Source organism: Aethalodelphis obliquidens, unplaced genomic scaffold (genome assembly GCF_003676395.1).
Source record: "Aethalodelphis obliquidens isolate GAN/ISIS:26980383/991018 unplaced genomic scaffold, ASM367639v1 scaffold1, whole genome shotgun sequence".
Lineage (NCBI taxonomy): Eukaryota > Metazoa > Chordata > Mammalia > Artiodactyla > Delphinidae > Aethalodelphis > Aethalodelphis obliquidens.
The window spans coordinates 66,865,352-66,889,015 of record NW_020837945.1 but is presented as its reverse complement, the minus strand read 5'-3'; the positions used below and the strand labels follow the sequence as shown (position 1 = coordinate 66,889,015).

Here is a 23,664-nt window from a genome sequence, read left to right as displayed (position 1 = left end):
ATGGAAAATAGAGACACCTGTTAGAATAATTTTGTAATATTCTAGGTATGGTGTAATAAATACCTATATTAGGATGGTGCCAATGGGAATGCAAAAGAAAGGGTAAATGTATGAGACCATGCTTAACATGAAAGCAGTAAAATAAGGATTAGATGGATATGATTAAAACAGAAATTTACACAGGACACAACTAGATTCTATTCAGCCTACATTCCTGAAGAATAACAATAAACAACTAACAACTCTTAAGGAAGTAGATTGAAGAATGTCACAATTCCAGCTGAATTTCTAAAAGTCAAAATTCATTGCTTTATAAAGAGATAACTAAATGTTTATAAATTTGCATGAAGTTAAAAATAAATAAAATAATTTAAATAAAAAAATAATTTTTTGATACTCTATGAAAACAGATCTACAATTCAATGTCAAAGATATACCTAATTTTTTGGTGCTTAAAAATTTACACATTACTATGTGTATATTACAGAAAAATCAGGTAAATAAAAAATTTTTAAAAAGCAAATTATTCACAATGCTGACACCCAACAATTTGTACTATACCTTTTTTTTTCACAGACCTTAAAAACTTATTCCTAAGAAGCTTTATACTCATATTTTTAATATAATGGGCTCACAACATATATTATCATTTTTCTTTTGCCAATGAATATACATGTTTCAAAACTATGATCCAGAGGGATGGTTTCATATTTTACTGCACCTACAGTATATATTTCCCACTAATTCAGCTCTAGCTATGAGACAGTTTCTGTATAATATTACAATTTTTACTTAGCATTATTAATATATCTGCAAAATAACTTCCTTTAAAATGTTTTTAGAAGTATTATACTCATACCTCTGATCTTAATTTTTTGGGAAGTAATAAATATTTTAAGACATTTATTTCTATTTTATTTTGGAATAGAATTTGCTTATGGTTAAATTTCAAAATGAAATTACACCTAATTACCAAAATTATGAATTTCTCAAGAATTATGAAGATAAAGCAGTAGATTACTGCAATGAAGTAATCTTCAGAAGATTGAAAAATACCACTCATGTTTACCTGAAGTGGGAGACTTGCAACGCTCAAGTTCCAGGGGAACTGGACTGTCATTCAGCTCAGTTAAACCTGAAAATAAAATGACAAAAAATGAGAAAATTTGCTAAAATTTCGCAGATAATTCTTATTAATTCCTATAAGTTTTAAAAGGTTTTATTTTTCCCCTGTGAGAACTTTTCTATGCTTATGTTATGACAATTATTTTGAAAAATTTTAACAATGACATAGGAAAAAATAAGCAATAACTGATATATAAAGGGTAACTGAATATGATGGTGGAAAGATATAAAAGTCCTTTTCTTATTTTTTCATATGAAGTAACTGTTTTAGTAAATGATGTAGTTTCATCTGAAAATAAACCAAGAAAAACATGAAGTAGAAGGGGTTTTTAAAAAGATCTAATCAAATCTTCCACTTCCAAGAGAAACGGTTATTGGCTTTTTAAAAGACCTTCAAGGAGATATAACAAATTTTAAATATTATACCTATTTATAAAAATGCAGTATTGTATAGTAAATACTAAATGATTTGTTCAATGGTATCAAATTCCTTCTTATAATAAGCACTATATTTTCCTCATTTCTAATATTTCTTATATTCTATTGTCACTTTCCTGAAAAATATAAGGATAGGCACAATAGATTAATAAACATTTTGTAATTCCCACTATCTGCCAGTCTGCTTTCCTGTGTCATTCACAAAATATCCTTAGGGTTTTCCTACCCTTATTGGAGAGTTTCATATTTTTTCTTTGTAAATAAGTATTCAGAGTTTCTACTTTAATGTAAATCCCATACCCAGGGGTACTTAAGAGCCATTGTCAATTACCCAAACCATCTTTATTCATATTCCTTTCCACCACCTCCTTTATATAATTTGTACCAATAAACTTGCTGTAGGTTCAAAAAAATCATAGAATTTTAGAAAATGTCCATTGTCACACTCTATCCCAACCCTTACATTTTATAAATAAGAAACTGTAAGTTCGGAGAACTTAAACTATTTAAGGTTACAGAACTGAGTAGTGCCAAATCTTCAATAGAATTCTTTATATATTTTGCTTAAGAGTCTTTTGTCGGAAGTAGGTATTGTGAATATTTTCTTCCATTTGTGACTTAACTTTCCATTTTCTTGGTGACAATAAGATGTCTTTTGATGAGCAAAAGATTAATTTGCCTTAAGGGCAATTTATTGATTTTTTTCTTTTCTTTAGAATTTTTTTTTTTTTTGGTTCCTATATAAGTAATCATTGCCTACCCCATGGTAATGAAAATATCACTCTTTGTTTTCTCAAGAAACTTTTTTAATTTTTAGCTTTCATTTTCAGGGCTATAATTAATCTCAAGTTAATTTTGATTATGGTGTGAGGTAGGGATTAAGGTCCATTTTCCCCCTATTTGCCCAGTTGTTCATGATTATTTATTAAAAAGATTTTCCCTCCTCATTGATTTGTGTTAGTGCCTTAGTCAAAAATAAATTGACCATGTATGTGTGGGTCAAGTTCTGGATTCTCTATTCTGTAATCATTGGCCTATTTGTCTTTTTTTTTTTTTTGACTACCACACTATCTAATTAATGCAGGTTTATATTACATCTTGTAATCAGGAAGTGAAATCTTCCAACTTTGTTCTTTTGCAAAAGTGTTTTAGTTATCCTAGATTCTTTGCATTTCTACATACATTTTAAAATCAGTTTGTCAATTTCTATAAAAAGATATGTTAGATTATTATTGAGTTGTGATAAATCTATAGATAATTTGGTAGAATAAATATCTTAAAAATATTGAGTCTTCCAACCCATAAAGATGGTATCTCCTCCATTTCAATAATGTTTAAACATTTTCTTTCTGTAGATTTGAGTGTACAGGTCTTATACATGGCATTTTTCAAGTCTTCTATTTCCTCTTTGGCCTTCTGCCTAGTTCTCATATTATATTTAAAAGTGGAGTATTAAAATTACCAATAATTGTTGAATTGTCTATCCCTTTGATTCTGTCAGATATTGCTTCATGTACTTTGTAGCTCTGTTGTCAGGTGCATATATTTATAATTGTTATATCTTTTTGATATATTGACCATTTAATCATTTTAAATTGTCCCTCTTTAGTGAAATTTTTTGATTTAAAATCTATTTTGTCTGATATTGGTAGAGCTATTAGATTACTGATCTGAGATCTTTTTTCTAATTTAAGCTTCTAATGTTGTAAATTTTCTATTAGGCACTACTTTAGTAACATCTCAATATCACAAATTTTGATATTTTGTGTTTATACTTTCACTAAGTTAAAAATATTTTTAAAATTCCCTTGTGATTTCTTTTTTAAGTCATGAGCTATTCTTAATTTTCAAATATTTGGGGATTTTAAGACATATTTGTTACTGATTTCTAATTTAATTTCTTTTATGATCAGAGAACTTACTCTGCTTGATTTTAGTTCTTTATTGTTTCATGACTCAGTCTATATTTGTGAATATTCCACATCTAATGAAAAAAATGCACATTTTCATTAGTGTGGTGTAGGTGTCTATTTATGTCAGGTCAATTTGGTTAAGAGAGTTGCTTAAGTTTTTTATAGCCTTACCAATTTTTGTCCTTAGACAACTCAAGTGAAGTGCTAATCAATCAGATTCTACACAGTACTGAATTGAACTAGGGCTGGTCTGCAGCTTTAATTAGATTAGGTTTCCCTTCAAAATCTCTTTGCTCCTCAATCCAACACTCAAACTTCCCTAACCCTTCCTCAAGGGGCTGATTCCTAATTTTCCCAGTATTTGTGCAGGAAGAGGGTTGAGATGCAGTTTCAGATAGTTTAATTCAGCTTGGGTCAAATTCTATAATAACCCCTGAATGCAAGCACTTTGAGAGTGCATAAATTCTCTGTGCTTTCTCATTTGCTGCCACTTTCTCAGAAAAATTCTGAGAGTGGTGGGGTTAGTTGGCAGAGAATTGCCAAACTGAATAATTTTGTGTTTAGAGCTATTTCAGATTCCCATTCAACAGTTCAGTCCAGATAGTCATTAAACCTATAGTTGTTCCTATTCTTTGCAGTCTGTCCATCTATAGAAGGCCCATTCCTTTCCTGACCTGTGTCCAGCTCAGTCACTTGCCCCAGGTATAAAAGCAGCTGGGGGTTCTGCTTATCTATGAATGGCTCTTACCTCTCTGGAATTCAGTTAATCAAGGCTTCTTTGAATCCACTCTTCAGAAGCCTCGTAGAAAAGTATAATTTTAATTTTATCATTGTTATTATCACAGGATTTTATTATTGTTGTGTCATCATTGTTACCATGGGGATGAAGAATTTTTATATCTTTCAACATCCTATCTGGAAATGGAAAGCCCCTCCATTTATGTCTAATCTCTTGGAAATACTGTTAAAGCTGTATTGAAGGCATGTGGAACAAAGGAATGGAAACCAGGTAAACTGGTTAATCCATTACTGACACTAGTAGGTATTCATTGAAGTGCTCAGGGTAATGCCAAATAATTGTGTTTTTCCTCATAATATATTGAACACTCAATGGTGAGATTTCCCAAAGATTATGTGGAGAAAGTTATGTTTGATATATGGATAAGTAAAGCAAATGGACAACTAAATTTGGAAGATTTGTATGGTGATTCATTAGAAAATAGTAAATCCCGGTTAAGATCAGATAGAGATATTTTATGGTAAATAAATAATTGAATATCAGAAGACAAAACCCCCTTGGGTACAATGAATTATATCAACATTTATTTAAAGATTTATAAGAATATATACCTATAATGTGTCTTAATGGATAATTTAATCAATATCTTATTTGAAGTAGCAACTTGTGAATGTTAAATAAAATACCAATATTCTTTAGGAGACTAATACCCAGTGTACAAATGTCTTCACATATATAAATAGTCTACACTTTGGGAATGTTCTTACCAAATTACCATTTACCATATAAACTTCTCTGGTCTCAATGCTTTCAAATTTGATTGACATTTTAGCCAAATAATTTTTTTGTTGTGGGGTGATATATTGCAGGATGTTTATCAGCATCTATGGCTTCTACCCACTAGATGCCAGTAGAGTACTCCTCCCCGCAATTGTGACAACAAAAAATGTTTCCAGACATTGCCAAATATCCTCTGGGGGACAAAATCATGCCGGGTTGAGAACCACTGCCCTAAGTTATATTAGCTGTTTTATTTGTTCGAGTCACACTGAAATTACTATTAAACTAAACTCTAGAAAACTCACATAAATTACTAAGTAATATCTCCCCTATTTTTAATTTCTTTGTTCATTTTTTTAGAATTCAAAGATGGAACCTTATATTTTTATCAGTGTGCTTTTCAGTACAAAGTTTGGAGTAAGAAAACACTGTCAAACTGATTTCAAAAAGAAACCTATTAAAATACAGAACTGAAAAGCAGAGATGTGAAAATCACTTGTTTCATTTCTCAACCAAATCATACATTTTGTAACTTATCCCTCTGATTCTGTAGCTTTCTCCTTTTCTTTTATGTACCTCTCTATTACAATAGAGAAAACTTCCTATTAAATACTAATCTTTGTACATATGCTCTGATTTCCTCTCCTGTAACTTTCTGAAGGATTTTGCTTCTTTAGGTATTATTCCCTCTGTCCCCTACCACCAATCTCTCTTTCTCTATGGATCATTCAATATTCACATCAACTTTAAAATATGCTCTTTATCTAAAATGAAAAAAATCCTTCTTTTAACACTTTATTCCAATGCAGGTACTGACCTATTTTTTGGCACCCCTTCATAACCAAACATCTCAAAAGAGTTATTTAGTTGTGCTGTTTCCTCACTTGCCACTCCTTAGTCTAATATAATTGTAGCTTCTATCCCAATATTTTTCAAAACTACTTTTTAGAGAGTCACTAATAACCTTCACAGCACAGCACGCACTAGACCCTTTTCTAAGCTTACCCTACTTATCCTATCTGTAGCATTTGATGTGGTTGACCACTTCTTGAAACACTCCCCTTTAATTTGGCTTCTGCAATAGTCTCATTTCTTCTCTTCTCTCTGGCAAGTCCTCTCTGCCGGCTATTCTTCTTCCTTTGGAAATTAAATGTTGAAATTCCTGTTTCTTTATCCACAAGTCCCCTCTTCCCTTCTTCTGCTCCCTCCATGCCTACATAACTTCATTCCCAGAACATTACATACTAAATTACAGCCCTGATATTCAGATTTGTTTACCTATCCACTTATCGTCTTCACTTGGATAAACAATACACACCAAAATTTAACATGTCTAAAACCGAACTCTATTCCCTACCAACATACTGTGCCTCAACCCTAGTTTCTTCATCTTTGTAAATAATATCATGACAGTCATTGGCTCAAGCCCAAATTTGGAAATAATCTTTGATTCCACTTTCTGATCTCCCAAATTGAATTATAATTAGTAGCTCTGTAAGTGATTCTTGCACCTATCTTTTTTCTCCAACAACAGTGCTATCACCCTGGCCAAAGCTACCTTTTCCTGCCTGGAGTATAATATTGGCCTCCCAACTGGTATACTGGCTTTCATTCTTTTTGGCCCCACAATATTTTCTTCATTCAGCAGTGTGGATAACATTTTTAAGATATAAGTCAAAGCATATCATTTTCTTGCTCAAAACAGAATTTCTTATAATTGCTTTAGAAGTTTGTATGATCTTGTCCCTGCTCATCTAGACATCAAAATCTTAACCCACTTTCCCTCTCAATCACTACACCCCAAGCCTCCTTGACCTTCTATTTCTAGAAGATAGTTAAAGTCCTTGACCACCTTAGAACCACCTTAGAACCTTCTTATAAGCTGTTCATTCTGCCTGGAATACACTTCTCCCTGCCCTTTATGTGCCTAGTTCTCTTTTAAAAAATAACTCTTTGAGGTTCAACTGACATATTTATAAAGTATTTAATTTGATAAATCTTGACATATGTACACCCCTGTGAAACCATCTCTACAATCAAGATAATAAATGTATCCAAGAGTTTCTTTGTGTCCTTTTGTAACCCTCCCTTCCAGCCCTCTCCATATCAGCCCCTTCCCCATCCCCAGGCAACCACTGGTTTGCTTTCTGTCACTCTGCATTAGTTTTCAGTTCCTAGAATTTTATATAAATGGAATCATACAGTATCTGCCCTTTTTGTCTGGTTTCTCTAATTCAATGTAAGATTCATTATTTTGAGATTCATCCATGGTATAGCACATATCAATAGTGCATACATTTTTATTACTGCGTAGTAGACCAATGAACAAACATACGAGATTTGTTTATTCATTTAGTTTTTGACGGAGATTTTAGTTGTTTTAGTTTTTGATTACTAAAGATATTTGAATTTTTGGCTGCTATGAATGTCTTTGTAAGGATATATGCTTTCATTTATCTAGGGTAAATAACTAGATTAAAGTGGCTAGGTCATATTATAAGTGTATGTTTAAATCTTTAGAACCTGACAAATGGTTATACCATTGTACATTCCCACCAGTAGCGTGTAAGAGATTCTATTTTTTCTACATTCTTGCCAGTACTTGGTATGATCAGTCTTTTAAATTATAGTCATGATAATAGATGTATTATTATATCTCATTGTAGTTTTAATTTGATTTTCTTAATAATGAATGTTTTTGAGTATCTTTTCATATTCTTATTTTTATCACTATATTTTCACTTGTGAATTATTTATTCAAATTTTTGGCCTATATTTTTATTGGGTTGTTTGCTTATTATTGAGTTCTGAGAAATTAAAAAATGTTATTCTAGATACAAGTCCTTTATCAGATATATGCTTTGCAAATATTTTCTCCTAGTCCATGGCTTAACTTTTCACTCTCAAAACAGTGTCTTATAAAGAGCAGAAATTTTTACTTTTGAAAAAATCCAATTTATCCATACATTTGTTCTTTTATGGAGTATGTCATTGGTATATTACCTAAAACACTTTTGCCTAACCTAAGGTAACAAAATTTTTCTTCTTTCTTCCTAGATTTATGGTTTTAGGTTTTATATTAAAGCTTATGATCCACTGTAAGTTAACTGTTAAAAATATAGTACAAAGTATGGATCAAAGTTATTTTTTTTACAAGAGGATATTCAACTGTTTAAATATCATTTGTAGAAAAGATTATTCTTTCTCTGCTTAATTACCTTTGCATCTTTGTAAAAAAATCGGTTGTCCATATATGTGTAGATGTATTTCTGGAGTCTGTTGAGTTCCATTAACATATCTGTCTTTGGACCAATACCAACCTGACTCAATAACATACTAATTTTTTAAAAAGTCTTGAAATTAGGTAGTGTTGGTTCTCCAAGATTGTTCTTTTCAAAGCTGTTTTGACTACTATAAATCCTTTGCATTTCTATATGGACTTTAGAAATCAGTTTGTCAATTTCTATTAAAAAGTCTGCTGGATATTTATTGGGATTGTATTGAACTACAGATCAATTGGGAGAGAACTGATATCTTAATAATATTGAGACATGTAATTTTTCATTTTTTAAGGTCTTCTTTAACTTCTCTCAGAAATGTTTTCCGGTTTTCAACGCATGGGTCTTTCACATCTGTTGTTTAATTTATGGCTAAGTGTTGCAGGTTGACAGAAATAAAATTGATTTTTGTATACTGACCTTATATCCTGTACTTTGTTAAACTCACTTACTAGTTCTAGTAGCTCTTTTGTAGACTTCATTAGATTTTCTTCATAGATGATCATGTTGTCTATGAAAAAGGATGATTTAACTTCTTTTCCAGTCTGGATAACTTTTCTTTTTCTTGCCTGACTACACTGGCTAGAATCCCCAGTACAATGTTAATTAGAAGCAGATGCGAATTTCTCATATATATATATATATATATATATATTTTTTTTTTTTTTTTAGTCTGCCTGGTGGGAAAAAATAGGCACTATTCCCTTTGAGTGTTGGATACCATTTCCTTTAATCCTTTCAGATGGTTCTTTACCTGTCCCTGTGTAGCTACATCATAGGTATGTGTTGATCTGTTGGAGGAGGAAACTGTAGATATCTGGGATCCTCTCTTTAGGATCTGTAGCTGCTTTGGTGTCCCCAGTTTCTCATCTCCATCTTCTCAGCATAGGGAGTTGACTGGTTTCCTCTTGGGTTTCCCCTTCTCCCTTTGCTGCGGTCTAGAAACTCTCTCAGGGCAATAAAGAGGTATGGTTATAGGGTTCAATTGTTTCTTATCTGTCAGAAATTACTCTTCTTCATTGTCTGATGTCCCATGTCTTAAAAACCACAGCTTCATTTATTATGGCTGTTTCTGTTTGTTTGAGGCAGGATGTTAAATCTTGTCCCTGTTACTCTACCTTGGTCAGAAGTGTAAGTTCAAAGCTTTGTCTGATTCCTTCTTATCTTGTAAGGATTCACTTAAATGTTTCCTCCTCAGATAGGCCCTTCCCTAACAACACTCTCAAAAATAGGTCCAACTTTTCCACGTCTAATTTTTCTCTTTCATAGGATTGCTTTCTTTTTTCAACTGTAATTGTATATCTATGAATTTCTTTATATGTTTTCTCTTATAAATTGAGGGAAGAGGCTATAATTATTTCATTCATCATTATATATCTACTGCCTAAAAAATGTTTTATACAGAGGATGCTTAATAAATATTTTTTAAATAAATGGACTTTTCCCATTCATTGTTTACCATAATTTTTGCTAGTTTTTGTTCCTTGAGGCATTCCTCTTATTTGTTTTACTCCTCCTCCATTCTTGACTTTCTCCATTTTTAAAAAAATAAATTTATTTTATTTATTTATTTTTGGCTGCGTTGGGTCTTTGTTGCTGCGCGTGGGCTTTCTCTAGTTGCAGCAAGTGGGGGCTACTCTTCGTTGCGGTGCACAGGCTTCTCATCACGGTGGCTTCTTGTTGTGGAGCATGGGCTCTAGGCTCGTGGGCTTCAGTTGTGGCATGTGGGCTCAGTAGTTGTGGCTCACGGATTTAGTTGCTCCATGGCATGTGGGATCTTCCCGGACCAGGGCTCGAACCTGTATCCCCTGCATTGGCAGGCAGATTCTTAACCACTGTGCCACCAGGGAAGCCCGCTCCATTCATTTTTGAAAATGTTTATTTGCCTCTCTTTGCTAGTTTTCTCTTATCTTCCCCTTTTCGTTCAATTTTTCTTTATGTTACGGATTTGTATTTCCAGGATCTGTTATGACTCCCCACATTCTGAACAAACTATGCAGTGAAAGAGAGAAAATGTCTGTAGATAGGACTGAAACTTTCCAAAGGATTTCCCAATGCATAACTAGAAATTGATGCATAAGCACCTTTTCTGACAATGTTCTACCTTAAGCATACCTTCCAAACCTCCTTTGGTGCAAATGGTATATTATCAATTTTTTTTTTTAAGTAAATACCTCTTCAACACTGGTAAGGTTGTTCTAATAATGTTCTTTCTCAACTACCTTTTAAGTTGTCAAGCAAGCATGTCCTTTTGTTTATGTACATTGTGAACTTTTCTCAAATGTGCACTTCTACTATGTAGTCAAATTATAGATATTACCAACAAACAAAAACCTTTAACCACAAAGCATTAACTAGCAGAATTTGTCATTATAACAAGTAGAAAGAGCACTAGGTGATGAGGCAGCTGACTGGATGTTAGCCCTAAATTCTTCCATAGATTTGTTGTATTCTGGAAAGGTTATTTAACGTGTGACGTGGTTTCATCTTCTATTATAATAATAATATCTAATATTTATAGAAGTGCAATTATAAACACTAATCTTGAAAAGTTCCAAAAGTCTCTAAGGGGAAAGTAGGGATTATGATTTTTACTTTATATATGAGAAAAAAGAAACTCAGAGCAGTTAAATGACTTGCTTAAGATTATAAATGTAATGAGTAGTCAATAAGAAGAAAAGGCAGAACTTGATATAAACCTTCTCACCCTATGTCTCTTGCTCTTTCCAAAGCATTTCTTTGCATCCACAAATCATAGTCCCATGGAAGACATAGAACATCTTTTATGGCCTTCTGAGGACTTGATTTTACTTCTGTCTTGACACTTTAATTCTTTGTTTAGAAGAAACTATGATTTCTTTTGCAAAATTCCAGTGAACCCAGAAGCCATGTCTACTCTCATTTATCAAATCTGAAAATTCTGCTGGCTATTCTTGTGAGCAAAGAGTCTCCTGTCATGCTCTATCTCACTACCATCATCATTGACTTGCTGAGCTCATACTTGTGCTGGGTGTAGAGGATAATAACAATTTTAGATATGGTTTTCAGGTTTTTATCATGCATTTATAAAGGTAGAGCATATGCATAAAAATACAAATAAATCTAAGTACCAATTAAATGGTTCAGACACTACTGTATAGAAGCCTGTACACCGTAGGCACTATAGACATTTAAATTAAGGAATTGGTGCAAAGGGCTCTAATGGCAGCAGGAAAGGTTTACTATAGGGAGTGAAATCTAAGGAAAGTTTCACTTACAAATAAATTATAAGTGTAGTAAGATACATACACTGGCTTAAGAGGAGTGTTTTTATAGCAGTAGTAGAAAATTCATTTGAAGATGCAGATAAGAATTATATTTTAGAGTACCCTGAATGAAGGTTTAAAATCTTGGCTTTTTTATTCTGAAGGCAACATAAGATTATTGAAGTAATTAACTTTAATATCATGGTTGATATTGTAGAATTCAGATTAACTAAGAGCCTGCTTCTTATCCTCAGAATCCAACTTCTTTTTACTATAAAAGCATTATGTCTTTATTATAGAAATACCATAAAATACATTAAAAGAAATTTATAAAATCTACAGTCTCATGTTCCAGAAACTTTTTCTATCTGTACAGATGGATGCATTCTCACACACACACACACACACACACAGTAGGGGGATTCTACCTTGAGAAGGCTAAACTAGGATTCTGAAGTCTGAGTATGTGTGTTAAACCACCTGGAAACTATTTTCAGGAAAGGTTGTGGCTGAAACCATTTAGGTGGTAGGGGATGGGTAACGAAGAATAGTATAGGGGAGAGGTCAGCAAATTTATGTGAGGGGCAAGACAGTAAATATTTAGGTCTCATGGGCCATATGGTTTCTTTTTTTTTTCGGGTGGGCAATTTTTTTTAACATCTTTTCTTTTTTTTTTTTTTGCTGTACACGGGCCTCTCACTGTTGTGGCCTCTCCCGTTGCGGAGCACAGGCTCCGGACACGCAGGCTCAGCGGCCATGGCTCACGGACCCAGCCGCTCTGCGGCATGTGGGATCTTCCCGGACCAGGGCATGAACCCGTGTCCCCTGCATCGGCAGGCAGACTCTCAACCATTGTGCCACCAGGGAAGCCCTTAACATCTTTATTAGAGTATAATTGCTTTACAATCGTGTGTCAGTTTCTGCTTTATAACAAAGTGAATCAGTTATACATATACATATGTCCCCATATCTCTTCCCTCTTGCATCTCCCTCCCTCCCACCCTCCCTATCCCACCCCTCTAGGTGGTCACAAAGCATCGAGCTGATCTCCCTGTGCTATGTAGTTGCTTCCCACTAGCTATCTATTTTACGTTTGGTAGTGTATATATGTCCATGCCACTCTCTCACTTTGTCCCAGCTTACCCTTTCCCTTCCCCGTATCCTCAAGTCCATTCTCTAGGGGCCATATGGTTTCTGTTGCAACTACTCAATTCTGCCATTGTAGTTTGGAAGCAGCCAGAAACAATATGTAAATGAATGAGTTTGGCTGTGTTCCAATACAACTTTTATGGAAATTTTAATTATGGAAACTAAAATTTCATATAATTTTCAGGTGTCAAGAAATGTTACAATACCTAATAAGTTTCTGTTTTAGTAACAGCAGAAGCCAACACAGATATGTGTTCTATCACAAGGCACCAGGAGTAGAGGCAGTGGGAAGCACTGAAAAAGGGGGTGCTCAGAGTAGAAAACTAAAGAATAGTTCCGAGCAAAAATAAGTCACCCTCTGCACCCCAGAAAAACTTTAAGGCTTTCACAGGTATTGACTTCTTTTAGCTAATGGAACACAAAATTTTAGGTTTTTATAAGTGATGTAATTCCATTAAGTATGTACAAGCTGGTGAGGTGAGGTCTAAAGAAATTTAGGATACAAGCAACAAACATGTATGTATCCATATATATATTTATACAAATATGAGATTGTCTTATATGTATTAAGTTCTTTTTAAACATATTGATTAACATATTATATACATCTTCTCATGTCAATAAATATTCACCCATAATATCACTAGTATCATCTGCACCTCCAATCATACTCTCACTCCCCACTCTTTCTGCACCATTTAATAGAATATCTGACACACCATCTTCAGATTTGCATTTGCTACCATGGTAAATGTTAATATTAGTGACTTTTATTTGTGACCTTAATTCCCCAGTTTCACAATGTTTGTTTCCTAAATTCATATAGAAATGTGTGTTTGTATATTCTATTTTAATGAAAAGCATCAGAAATGCTACCTCCAAGAAATCTAATTACATTAGAAAAAGCAAGTATTGTGGCCCTGGTTAAAATAATTTTATAAAATGGCCAAAGGCATAAGGTTTCCAAAATAAGCATTCAATTATTATTGATGCTAGAATATCAGGTTTATTATTTACAAGGACACCATGGCTCTTCCTCCTCAAAACAAAAGACAATGGCTCTTGGACTAATAGCACATGGTACACATGGTTTGAAATAAACACTGAAACAATGAATATGGGTAAATGGGTATATAACTATTTGAAATATTTATATAATTTTTATTAAAATTATCAGGTTGCATTTCCATAACAAAACAAAAATTTGCATGCATGCTGAATGTGTTTTTAAAAACACATTACTAAGCACAGATATATGGATTTAACTCAAGCATTATGACTTAAAAAAAGCTATTTGCCTAACCTTTATTGAACTTACTCTGGTAGGAAGTACGGATCCGTTTCGTTAAATCAGGATAAAAGTTAGACAGGCCACGCATGCAAAAGTTGTCTTTGGAACATGCCAGAACACCAGCATCAGCAGCAGGCAGAAGAAAGAGAGAAAAATAGTCTAAAGTGAAAGGAAGTGATATCATACCAGAATATAGAACAGCCAAGATGAAGAAATTGCAGCAAGTTTAGGTAATCAAATTAGAAAGGAGATATTAAAAAATTAAATCAATTAGAAAGTGAGGTGATAGATGAATGATGAGAATGCTGTAGTAATTTTATTTAATCAAATATCTTATAAAAATAAATGGCATATTTCTCTTTATGCTTTTTACATAGTAAACTTATTTAGCTTATAAGTAATATGTATGTTACCTCATAAATATAAAAATGGTTGTCTTTAATCTTCAGTATTAACAAGAAAGCTTAGGGATTTTAGTCTTTTTTTTAAATAACAGAGTACTCATTATATATACTAAATACAAGCAGAGTTTACAACTTCATCACAGTTTTTCCTAATTTTAAAGTCATTAAAATTCTGAGCTCTAATCATAATTTTTGAGGCTCAGTAAGTTTAAATTAAATAATAATTGTATTACCTCTGTCAAAATATATACTTTGTCATCCCACTGTGTATATCCAGCAAGTAATTTAGATGTTGTCTTAGGATCCACAGCTTTTCTGATTGAATTAGTGTTTCAGCATGCAAACAGTGCCTACTATCCCCTAACATCTTTCTATCAATCAAGAGTCCATGAAGTTTCAAAAGTCAACTTTCTCTTTCTCAATCGTGAGGGGATCTCATGGTATATTCATGCACAATTTCTCTTACTTTGCCTTTCTTTCAAAAGCCAGTAGTGGTAGAAGCAGAACCTGTCTAATTTTACATTGCTAGCACTCATAAAATATTGCTAAAAGTTGAGATCCCTAACAAAAAACAAAGAAACTCCAGGTTCTGAAGGAGAACTTTTGTGCTCCTGAAAAGGGTCTAAATTAGCAATTTCGAAAGGGTATAGGTTTACAAAAGAAAGATTAACAAACAAGGAGAATTTCAGTATATCAAGTAATTTTTCATTAGTTCAAAAGGAAACTTCATTTATTACCACATTCAGATGTTAAATTTGGCACATTTGCTATTTAGAAAATAACACCTACCATAATGTACTCTTTTTACTTTAAAATAGTCTTTACGTGGGTATATTTAGTAAAAGTGTCAATATTCAACTGATTATTTTAAAAAACAGTAGAAAATTTTAAAAACTGTATAAAATAACACATAATACTATAGTTGCATTTCCACCTGCAAACCTTTTAGCTCAGCCAATATTTTACCAACTAAACTATGTCAGTGGACAGAAAATATACAAAATGTTGGCAATGTTTGCAAAGCCAGCTATTTGGATATGTACTGAAATTTTAGTACAACTTTGGATAATTTGGCATATCAAGGTTTGGCGTTATGCGTAGAAAGTATTTTGGCTTGTATTTTACTAACTTTGTATGTTTTTCTAATTTGTCAAGAAAAATATCATCTTTCATAGCATTTTAAGATGTTAATAATGTTTACTGCATTTGTGAAAATACCTCCAAGAAAGTCACCATCCAACAAGGAAAGGTGACAGCCAAAAAATGGAGTTACTTTAAAATATTAAAACTAGTGAATGACCTTAAGTTATATTTTTAAAGCTATCATATATTAGAAGAAAACTATCCCAGTTAACACAACCATTGCAAGCAGCTTTTTCAACTAGATAGCCTGATTTTAGCATTTTTGTATTTAATACCTTCTTATCTTTTGTTATTTTTTAGGAATTCAACTTAAGAAACTTGAGATCCTTCCTAACGTTAACAACAAATTGAAGTTTAAACACCTCCTTTACCCTTTCAAAGATTCTTACTATGTTTCTGACCAATTTTACTTACGTGGTATTGTAAAGTATGTTGACTTTATATTGCTGTGCCTTTGAATAGCATCACAGAAGAAAGACAAGAAATCTAAAGGTAAGAAAACAGGTGAACTAATCAAGTTCATAATGATCTTATCTCCTACCTGCAATGAACTGCTTGTTTTTTCGAGGAGACCGTGGTTGTCGTTGGTACAGGTCACTTGATCTATATAGGTCAATGGTCCCCATGCTTAACAGTACTGTCTTCTGTATAAAATCCACCACAGCCAACCCATTGCAGTTCCCAAATGCAACTCTGAGAGAAAAAAAAAATGCAACTAGAATGTATTACACCAACCATTATTATTTTTATCTCTGAATTTAAAAATAAATAAGATTATTGGAAAGTAATGCTTTAGGGTTGGGTAAGTCAGGCAGTGACTGGTGAAAGTCAGGAAGGATATGGTGCCTTTACATAGGATACGTTAACCTTATATAATAGCCATGACCACTGCAAAAAATAGGAATGACCTGCAATCATATTTTCTCATATATTTTATCATGTAAGTAGTGATTACTCAACTTGCTCTTTAACTTGATTTTATGTTTTTACAGATGAATCATATAAAATCTTTTTGCTATGAAGGGGGGGACAGATCAAGAAATGTCATACTTCAATAGCTACAGCTGCTTAGGTATGCAATTAGGTGACTTTTTTCAAAAATAATAATTATTAGGTTCGAAATTAATTCTCTTCTTAAACAGAGTGTATACTTAACACAAGATTTTACATAAAGATTAACTACATATATCAAAGATTTTGACACCATAGTAGGTATGAACAGAGATCTAACTCATTCACAAAAATTTAAAAATTTCTCAATCTTTTGTTCTTTATTTTGTCCCATTTACTAAAATACAAAGGCCATTTGATTAATTTCTTAACTAAATCTCCTGAAAAATTAAAATGGATCTCCTAAGCAGGCATTTTGGTCACCTTAACAACTGGCATACACTAAACTCTCTTTTTGCTCCATTTACAACATGCCCTTTAGCTGAACAATTGTAAATCTGCTTTTTGTTTCCTAAAGTAAATATAAAATAGTTGTATAAAAGTTGTTTTGCTCATTTTATGTAATTCCACGTTGTTTTTATTACTTAGATTGAATATGACTGACAAATCATCCGCTTACTCTAAATCTAGTTATTTCTATTCCACCATATTGCCTTCCTCACGAAAAGTGAAAAGTTTTGCTACCATACTATACTAGATGTTTTGCTATTTTACATAAAGTTCTACATCTTCCAGGAAGACAGACTCTGGAAAATTGGAAAAAACATTGTTATAAAAGTCAGAAGATCCTATCTCATCATTTATAGGTTATGCGATTGAGAAAAATTAATGAATCTTGTGAGGCCTTAGCTTCTTTACTTTGTAATGAGAATTATAACGCTAGATTTATCTAGTTCACAGAGCTTTTATTAGCATCAAGTCACAAATGTTATTAAAGTAGTTTGAAAAATTTCCACACAAAAGTAGAACTGATCTTAATATTATTATAAGTGCAATATTATACATACTATATATTGTAGCAAATTAATATCTCTAAACTTTTAATGTTAAAAAGTAGTTAATTACTTCTGCTTACAGGTATGAGAGAGTTCCCAAATGCAGTACTGAGAAGAGAAAAAAAGGCAACTAGAATGTATGACACCAACAAAAATATTTTTCTTTTTGAATTAAAAATAAGAATACTGGGGACTTCCCTGGTGGTGCGGTGCTTAAGAATCCACATGCCAATGTAGGGGACACGGGTTCGATCCCTGGTCCGGGAAGACCCCATGTGCCGGGGAGCAACTAAGCCTGTAAGCCACAACTACTGAAGCCCATGTGCCTAAAGCCCGTGCTCCGCAACAAACTCCACCGCAATGAGAAGCCTGTGCACCACAATGAAAAGTAGCCCCCACTTGATGCAACTGAGAAAGCCTGCATGCAGCAACAAAGACTCAACGCAGCCATAAATAAACAAGTAAGTAAGTAAGTAAGAATCCTGGAAAGTTATACCTTAGGTTTGGGGAGGTTAGGCAATTGTTGTTGAAAAGTCAACATGGATACTGGATTTAATCTCCTACCTTAACTAGGAAGCTGAACAAAATATATTAAACGGCAGTCTTCACATATTGGTCAACAGGCAACATAGAATAAGATGAGAGAAGGATAACAATCGAAGTAAACTTTAGTTTAAACTAAGTGTTCTAGCTTACTGAATGGAGAGATTTCCCAGGAAACTGAAACTCAAGGAGAGATCAGAAGTCTCACCAAACCAAGGAGACAGAAATCAGAGTCTAATGTGGCAAAAACAGAATTTATGAGGCAAAATACTAGAGAGAAGAGAGCTGCATAGATAGAATACACCAGAGATTTATAGAACGGTTCTCTTGAAATTTTGTCTGGGTACTGATCTGTGCATCCATGTGAATAAACTACTCCAGGCTTGGGAACAAACCACCAAAAGGATAAAGCAGAACAATTCACAAAGCTCATACAAGGCTGAGAATATTTCATGTCACTACCAGCCAAACTGCTGAGATCTCCAACTACATGGGAAAACAGATATAGGGGTGTCACTTCAGTAGTGGGAACAAATTAGCCATAAACTAAAGGCTTTTCTAGACCCACCCTAAAAAAGCTTAAAAATTGATTCTAAGTAACATAACTTCCTTCCAGATAACTATCTATTGAAAAGAATCCAACAAAATATCACCATAAATGTAAAATTCACAATGTTAACTATGTGAAAAGTAGTAGGTATCAAGAAAAAGATGGATAACCAGAGGAAAAAAGTAAATCACCAGAAACATACCTAGAAATAAAAGAGATGATAAAATTAGCAGAAAAGGATATTAAAAATGCTTTGGAAAATATATTCCAGATATTCAAGAAGGCTGAGGAAAACATGAATGTGATAAAGTGAGAATTAGAAGATATTAAAAAGACTCAAATTTTGAGAGGTAATTTAATCATTTCAGATATATTTTTATCTGAATATTAGACATCATAGCAGAGAAGAATAGTGAACTTGAATAAAAAGCAATAGAAAATTTCCAAAAAGAAACATGAGAGAGAAGAAAACCCCAAAGCATCACTGACCCCTGGGACAAAATTGAGCAGTCTAGAATAAATGTAATTGGAGCCTCAGAAAGGAAGATCAGCAGAAAACATATTTACAGCAATGAAACCAAAATAGCAAAATGATAGCCAAACTTGGTAACAGTAAACCTAAAGATCCAAGAAACTCCTAAGCAGAATAAACAAAGGAAAATACATCATCACACTGTTGAAAACTAGTGATGAAGAAAAAATGTTAAAAGCAGCCAGAGAGAAAAGATATATTTCCTACACAGAGGCAAAGATAAGAATGATGAAATCTACTCACTGGAAACTACACAGTCCAAAATGACATGACATCTTGAAAGCAACAAATGATTATAATGGGTCAAAATAAAATTCTATACTCAGCACATATCTTTCAAATGGTGAAATACAGATTTTTACTCATGAATAAAAATCTGAGGGAGTTCATCACTAGGAGACATGTACTATAAGAAATAATAAAGGAAGAGATTGGTTCAAAATGGCGGAGTAGAAGGACATGCTCTCACTCCCTCTTTCGAGAACACTGGAATCACAACTAACTGCTGAACAATCATCGACAGAAGGACACTGGAACTCACCAAAAAAGATACCCCACATGCAAAGACAAAGGACAAGCTGCAATGAGATGATAGGAGGGGTGCTATCACAATAAAATCAAACCCCATAACTGCTGGGTGGGTGACTCACAAACTGGAGAATACTTATACCATAGAAGTCCACCCACTGGAGTGAAGGTTCTGAGCCCCATGTCAGGCTTCCCAACCTGGGGGTCTGGCAATGGGAGGAGGAATTCCTAGAGAATCAGACTTTGAAGGCTAGTGGGATTTGATGGCAGGACTGGGGGAACAGAGACTCCACTCTTGGAGGGCACACACAAAGTAGTATGCACATCGGGACCCAGAGGAAGGAGCAGTGACCCCATAGGAGACTGAACCAGACCTACCTGCTAGTGTTGGAGGGTCTCCTGCAGAGGAGGGGGGCAGTTGTGGCTCACCAGGGGACAAGGACACTGGCAGCAGAAGTTCTGGAAAGTACTCCTTGGCTTGAGACCTCCCAGAGACTGCCATTAGCCCCACCAAACAGCCGCGGTAGGCTCCAGTGTTGGGTCACCTCAGGCCAAACAAGCAACAGGGAGGGAACCCAGCCCCACCCATCAGCAGACAAGTGGATTAAAGTTTTACTGAGCTCTGCCCACCAGAGCAACAGTCAGCTCTACCCACTACCAGTCCCTCCCATCAGGAAACTTCTACAAGCCTCTTAGATAGCCTCATCCACCAGAGGGCAGACAGCAGAAGCAAGAAGAACTACAGCCCTGCACCCTGTGGAATAAAAACCACATTCACAGAAAGATAAGATGAAAAGGCAGACGGCTATGTACCAGATGAAGGAACAAGATAAAACCACAGAAAAACTAAATGAAGTGGAGATAGGCAACCTTGCAGAAAAAGAATTCAGAATAATGATAGCAAATATGATCCAGGACCTCGTAACAAGAACGGAGGCAAAGATCCAGAAGATGCAAGAAATGTTTAATAAAGACCTAGAAGAATTAAAGAAGAAACAGATGAACAATACAATAGCTGAAATGAAAAATACACTAGAAGGAATCAATAGCAGAATAATGGAGGCAGAAGAACGGATAAGTGACCTGGAAGACAGAACGGTGGAATTCACAGCTGTAGAAAAGAATAAAGAAAAAAGAATGAAAAGAAATGAAGACAGCCTAAGAGACCTCTGGGACAGCATCAAACGCAACAACATTCGCATTATAGGGGTCTCAGAAGAAGAAGAAGAGAGAGAAAGGACCCGAGAAAATATCTGAGGAGATTATAGTCGAAAACTTCCCTAACATGGGAAAGGAAATTGCCACCCAAATCCAGCAAGTGCAGAGAGTCCCATACAGGACAAACCCAAGGAGAAACATGCCGAGACACATAGTAATCAAATTGGCAAAAATTACACAAAGAAAAATTACTGAAAGCAACAAGGGAAAAATGACAAATAACATACAAGGGAACTCCCATAAGGTTAACAGCAGATTTCTCTGCAGAAACTCTACAAGCCAGAAGGGAGTACATGATATACTTAAAGTGATGAAAGGGAAGAACGTACAACCAAGATTACTCTACCCAGCAAGGATCTCATTCAGATTCGATGGAGAAATCAAAAATTTTACAGACAAGCAAAAGCTAAGAGAATTCAGCACCACCAAACCAGCTCTACAACAAATGCTAAAGGAACTTCTCTAAATGGGAAACGCAAGAGAAGAAACGGACCTACAAAAATAAACCCAAGATATTTTTTGATCCACCTCCTAGAGTAATGGAAATAAAAACAAAAATAAACAAATGGGACCTAATGAAACTTAAAAGCTTTTGCACAGCAAAGGAAACCATAAATAAGACGAAAAGACAACCCTCAGAATGGGAGAAAATATTTGCAAACGAAGCAACTGACAAGGGATTAATATGCAAAATATATAAACAGCTCATGCAGCTCAATATTAAAAAAAAAAAACCCAATCCAAAAATGGGCAGAATACCTAAATAGACATTTCTCCAAAGAAGACATACAGATGGCCAAGAAGCACATGAAAAGCTGCTCAACATCACTAATCATTAGAGAATCAAATCAAAACTACAATGAGGTATCACCTCACACCAGTTAGAATGGGCATCATCAGAAAATCTACAAACAACAAATGCTGGAGAGGGTGTGGAGAAAAAGGAACCCTCTTGCACTGTTGGTGGGAATGTAAATTGATACAGCCACTATGGAGAACAGTATGGGGGTTCCTTAGAGAACTAAAAATAGAATTACCATATGACCCAGCAATCCCACTACTGGGCATATATATACCCAGAGGAAACCATAATTCAAAAAGACACATGCACCCCAATGTTCACTGCAGCACTATTTACAATAGCCACATCATGGAAGCAACCTAAATACCCATGGACAGACGAATGGATAAAGAAGATGTGGTACATATATACAATGGAATATACTCAGCCATAAAAAGGAACAAAATTGGGTCATTTGTAGAGACATGGATGCATCTAGAGACTGTTATACAGAGTGAAGTAAGTCAGAAAGAGAAAAACAAATATCGTATATTAGCACAAATATGTGGAACCTAGAAAATGGTACAGATGAACTGGTTTGCAGAGCAGAAATTGAGACACAGATGTAGAGAACAAAACATATAGACACCAAGGGGGGAAAGTGGCGGGGGGTGGTGGTGGTGGTGTGCTGAATTGGGACATTGGGATTGACATGTATACGCTGATGTGTATAAAATGGATGACTAATAAGAACCTGCAATATAAACAAACAAACAAACAAACAAAACAACTAATACTAAACTTTCTTTGGGTTATTTGTATGGAAATATGTTAATATAAATGTTTCAGACATTACATGAAATTTCTAAAAATCTTATATGTTCTGGTATAATGTTATATGTCATAATTCTAGTTATTACTTTAAAATGTATATCTCAGAAATAACTAAATTTCCTTGTCAATTGCATTATTATGAACTTTCATCAAATCTTTAACCGTGGTCATTTTTAAGTCTTTTGTCATTTACAGACAGTTCTGGGTGTATTCTGATGCTTTTGAAAGTATGTTCCTATAAAAGGGTTTCATCTTCAAGGAATTCATGGAAAAGACTCTGACAAGTACAGGTTTCTGGTAACTGACTATACTGCTGAACTGAATGAATAAGCATTTTCAGAACTCTAATGGAAAACTGATGAACTCATAAAAGTGCTAACAAAAGATCAAGATAAAAAACATTAATTACACGGGACTGAGTGAACTGATGAGGATGTTTATAATTTTTGTGACTTTCTGTTTGAATAAAAAAAAAAATATATATATATATATACACACACACATACATATGTACTATTTGCTCAACTCCTAAATATACACTTTTCACATTTTAATTTTCTTAAAAAAAAAGGATGACTAATAAGAAAATAAACATTAAAATTTTAAAAAGCATTTCCAATATAAAATAGAGCAAAAAGGGGAATGAAATGTTGCCATTTGCAGCAGCATGAGTGGACTCAGATGGCATTATGCTAAGTGAAATAAGTCAGACAGAGAAAGACAAATACTGTGTGTTATCACTTATATGTGGAATCGACAAAAAATACAACAAACTAGTGAATATAACAAAAAAGAAGCAGACTCAACAGATAAAGAGAACAAACTAGTGGTTACCAGTGGGGAGAGAAGGGGAGGGGTCTGGGAGTAGGAAGTATAAACTATTGGGTGTAAGATAGGTTCCAGGATGTATTGTACAACATGGGGAATGCAGCCAATATTTTGTAATAACTATAAATGGAAAGTAACCTTTAAACATTGTATATAAAAACTAGAGCAACTGTACTGTAGGAACACAATATGCCTTCTAATCCCTTGTATATAAAATAGCTACCCTATTCTCCATAGCATTATCTTATTCTAGAATTTTTTGGCCTGTCAGTATTGATAACTTATCTTTAAATAAAATAGCTGAAGTATTAAAAAGAAATAATAAAGGAAGTCCTTTAGGCAGAAGAAAAATGATTCCAGATTAAAATATGGATCTACACTAAGTAATGAAGAACACCA

General features: G+C 34.0%; 1 protein-coding gene and 1 long non-coding RNA gene across 3 annotated transcripts in view; one reads left to right on the top strand and one right to left on the bottom strand.

The window, feature by feature from the left end:
* STXBP5L (syntaxin binding protein 5L) overlaps window positions 1-23,664 on the bottom strand; it is a 362,740-nt gene that overhangs the window by 76,624 nt on the left and 262,452 nt on the right. For both annotated transcript variants that reach the window (XM_027105973.1, XM_027105977.1), the window contains exons 19-20: window positions 16,047-16,198; window positions 1,070-1,135 (exon numbers count right to left, since the gene is read on the bottom strand). In XM_027105973.1, coding sequence (XP_026961774.1) covers window positions 1,070-1,135; window positions 16,047-16,198 — 218 coding nt within the window. The remainder of the gene's footprint in view (window positions 1-1,069; window positions 1,136-16,046; window positions 16,199-23,664) is intronic.
* On the top strand, window positions 15,810-17,633 carry LOC113620230 (uncharacterized). The gene is made up of 3 exons (XR_003432699.1): window positions 15,810-15,997; window positions 16,498-16,577; window positions 17,534-17,633. It is a non-coding gene; the product is annotated as an uncharacterized LOC113620230 (long non-coding RNA).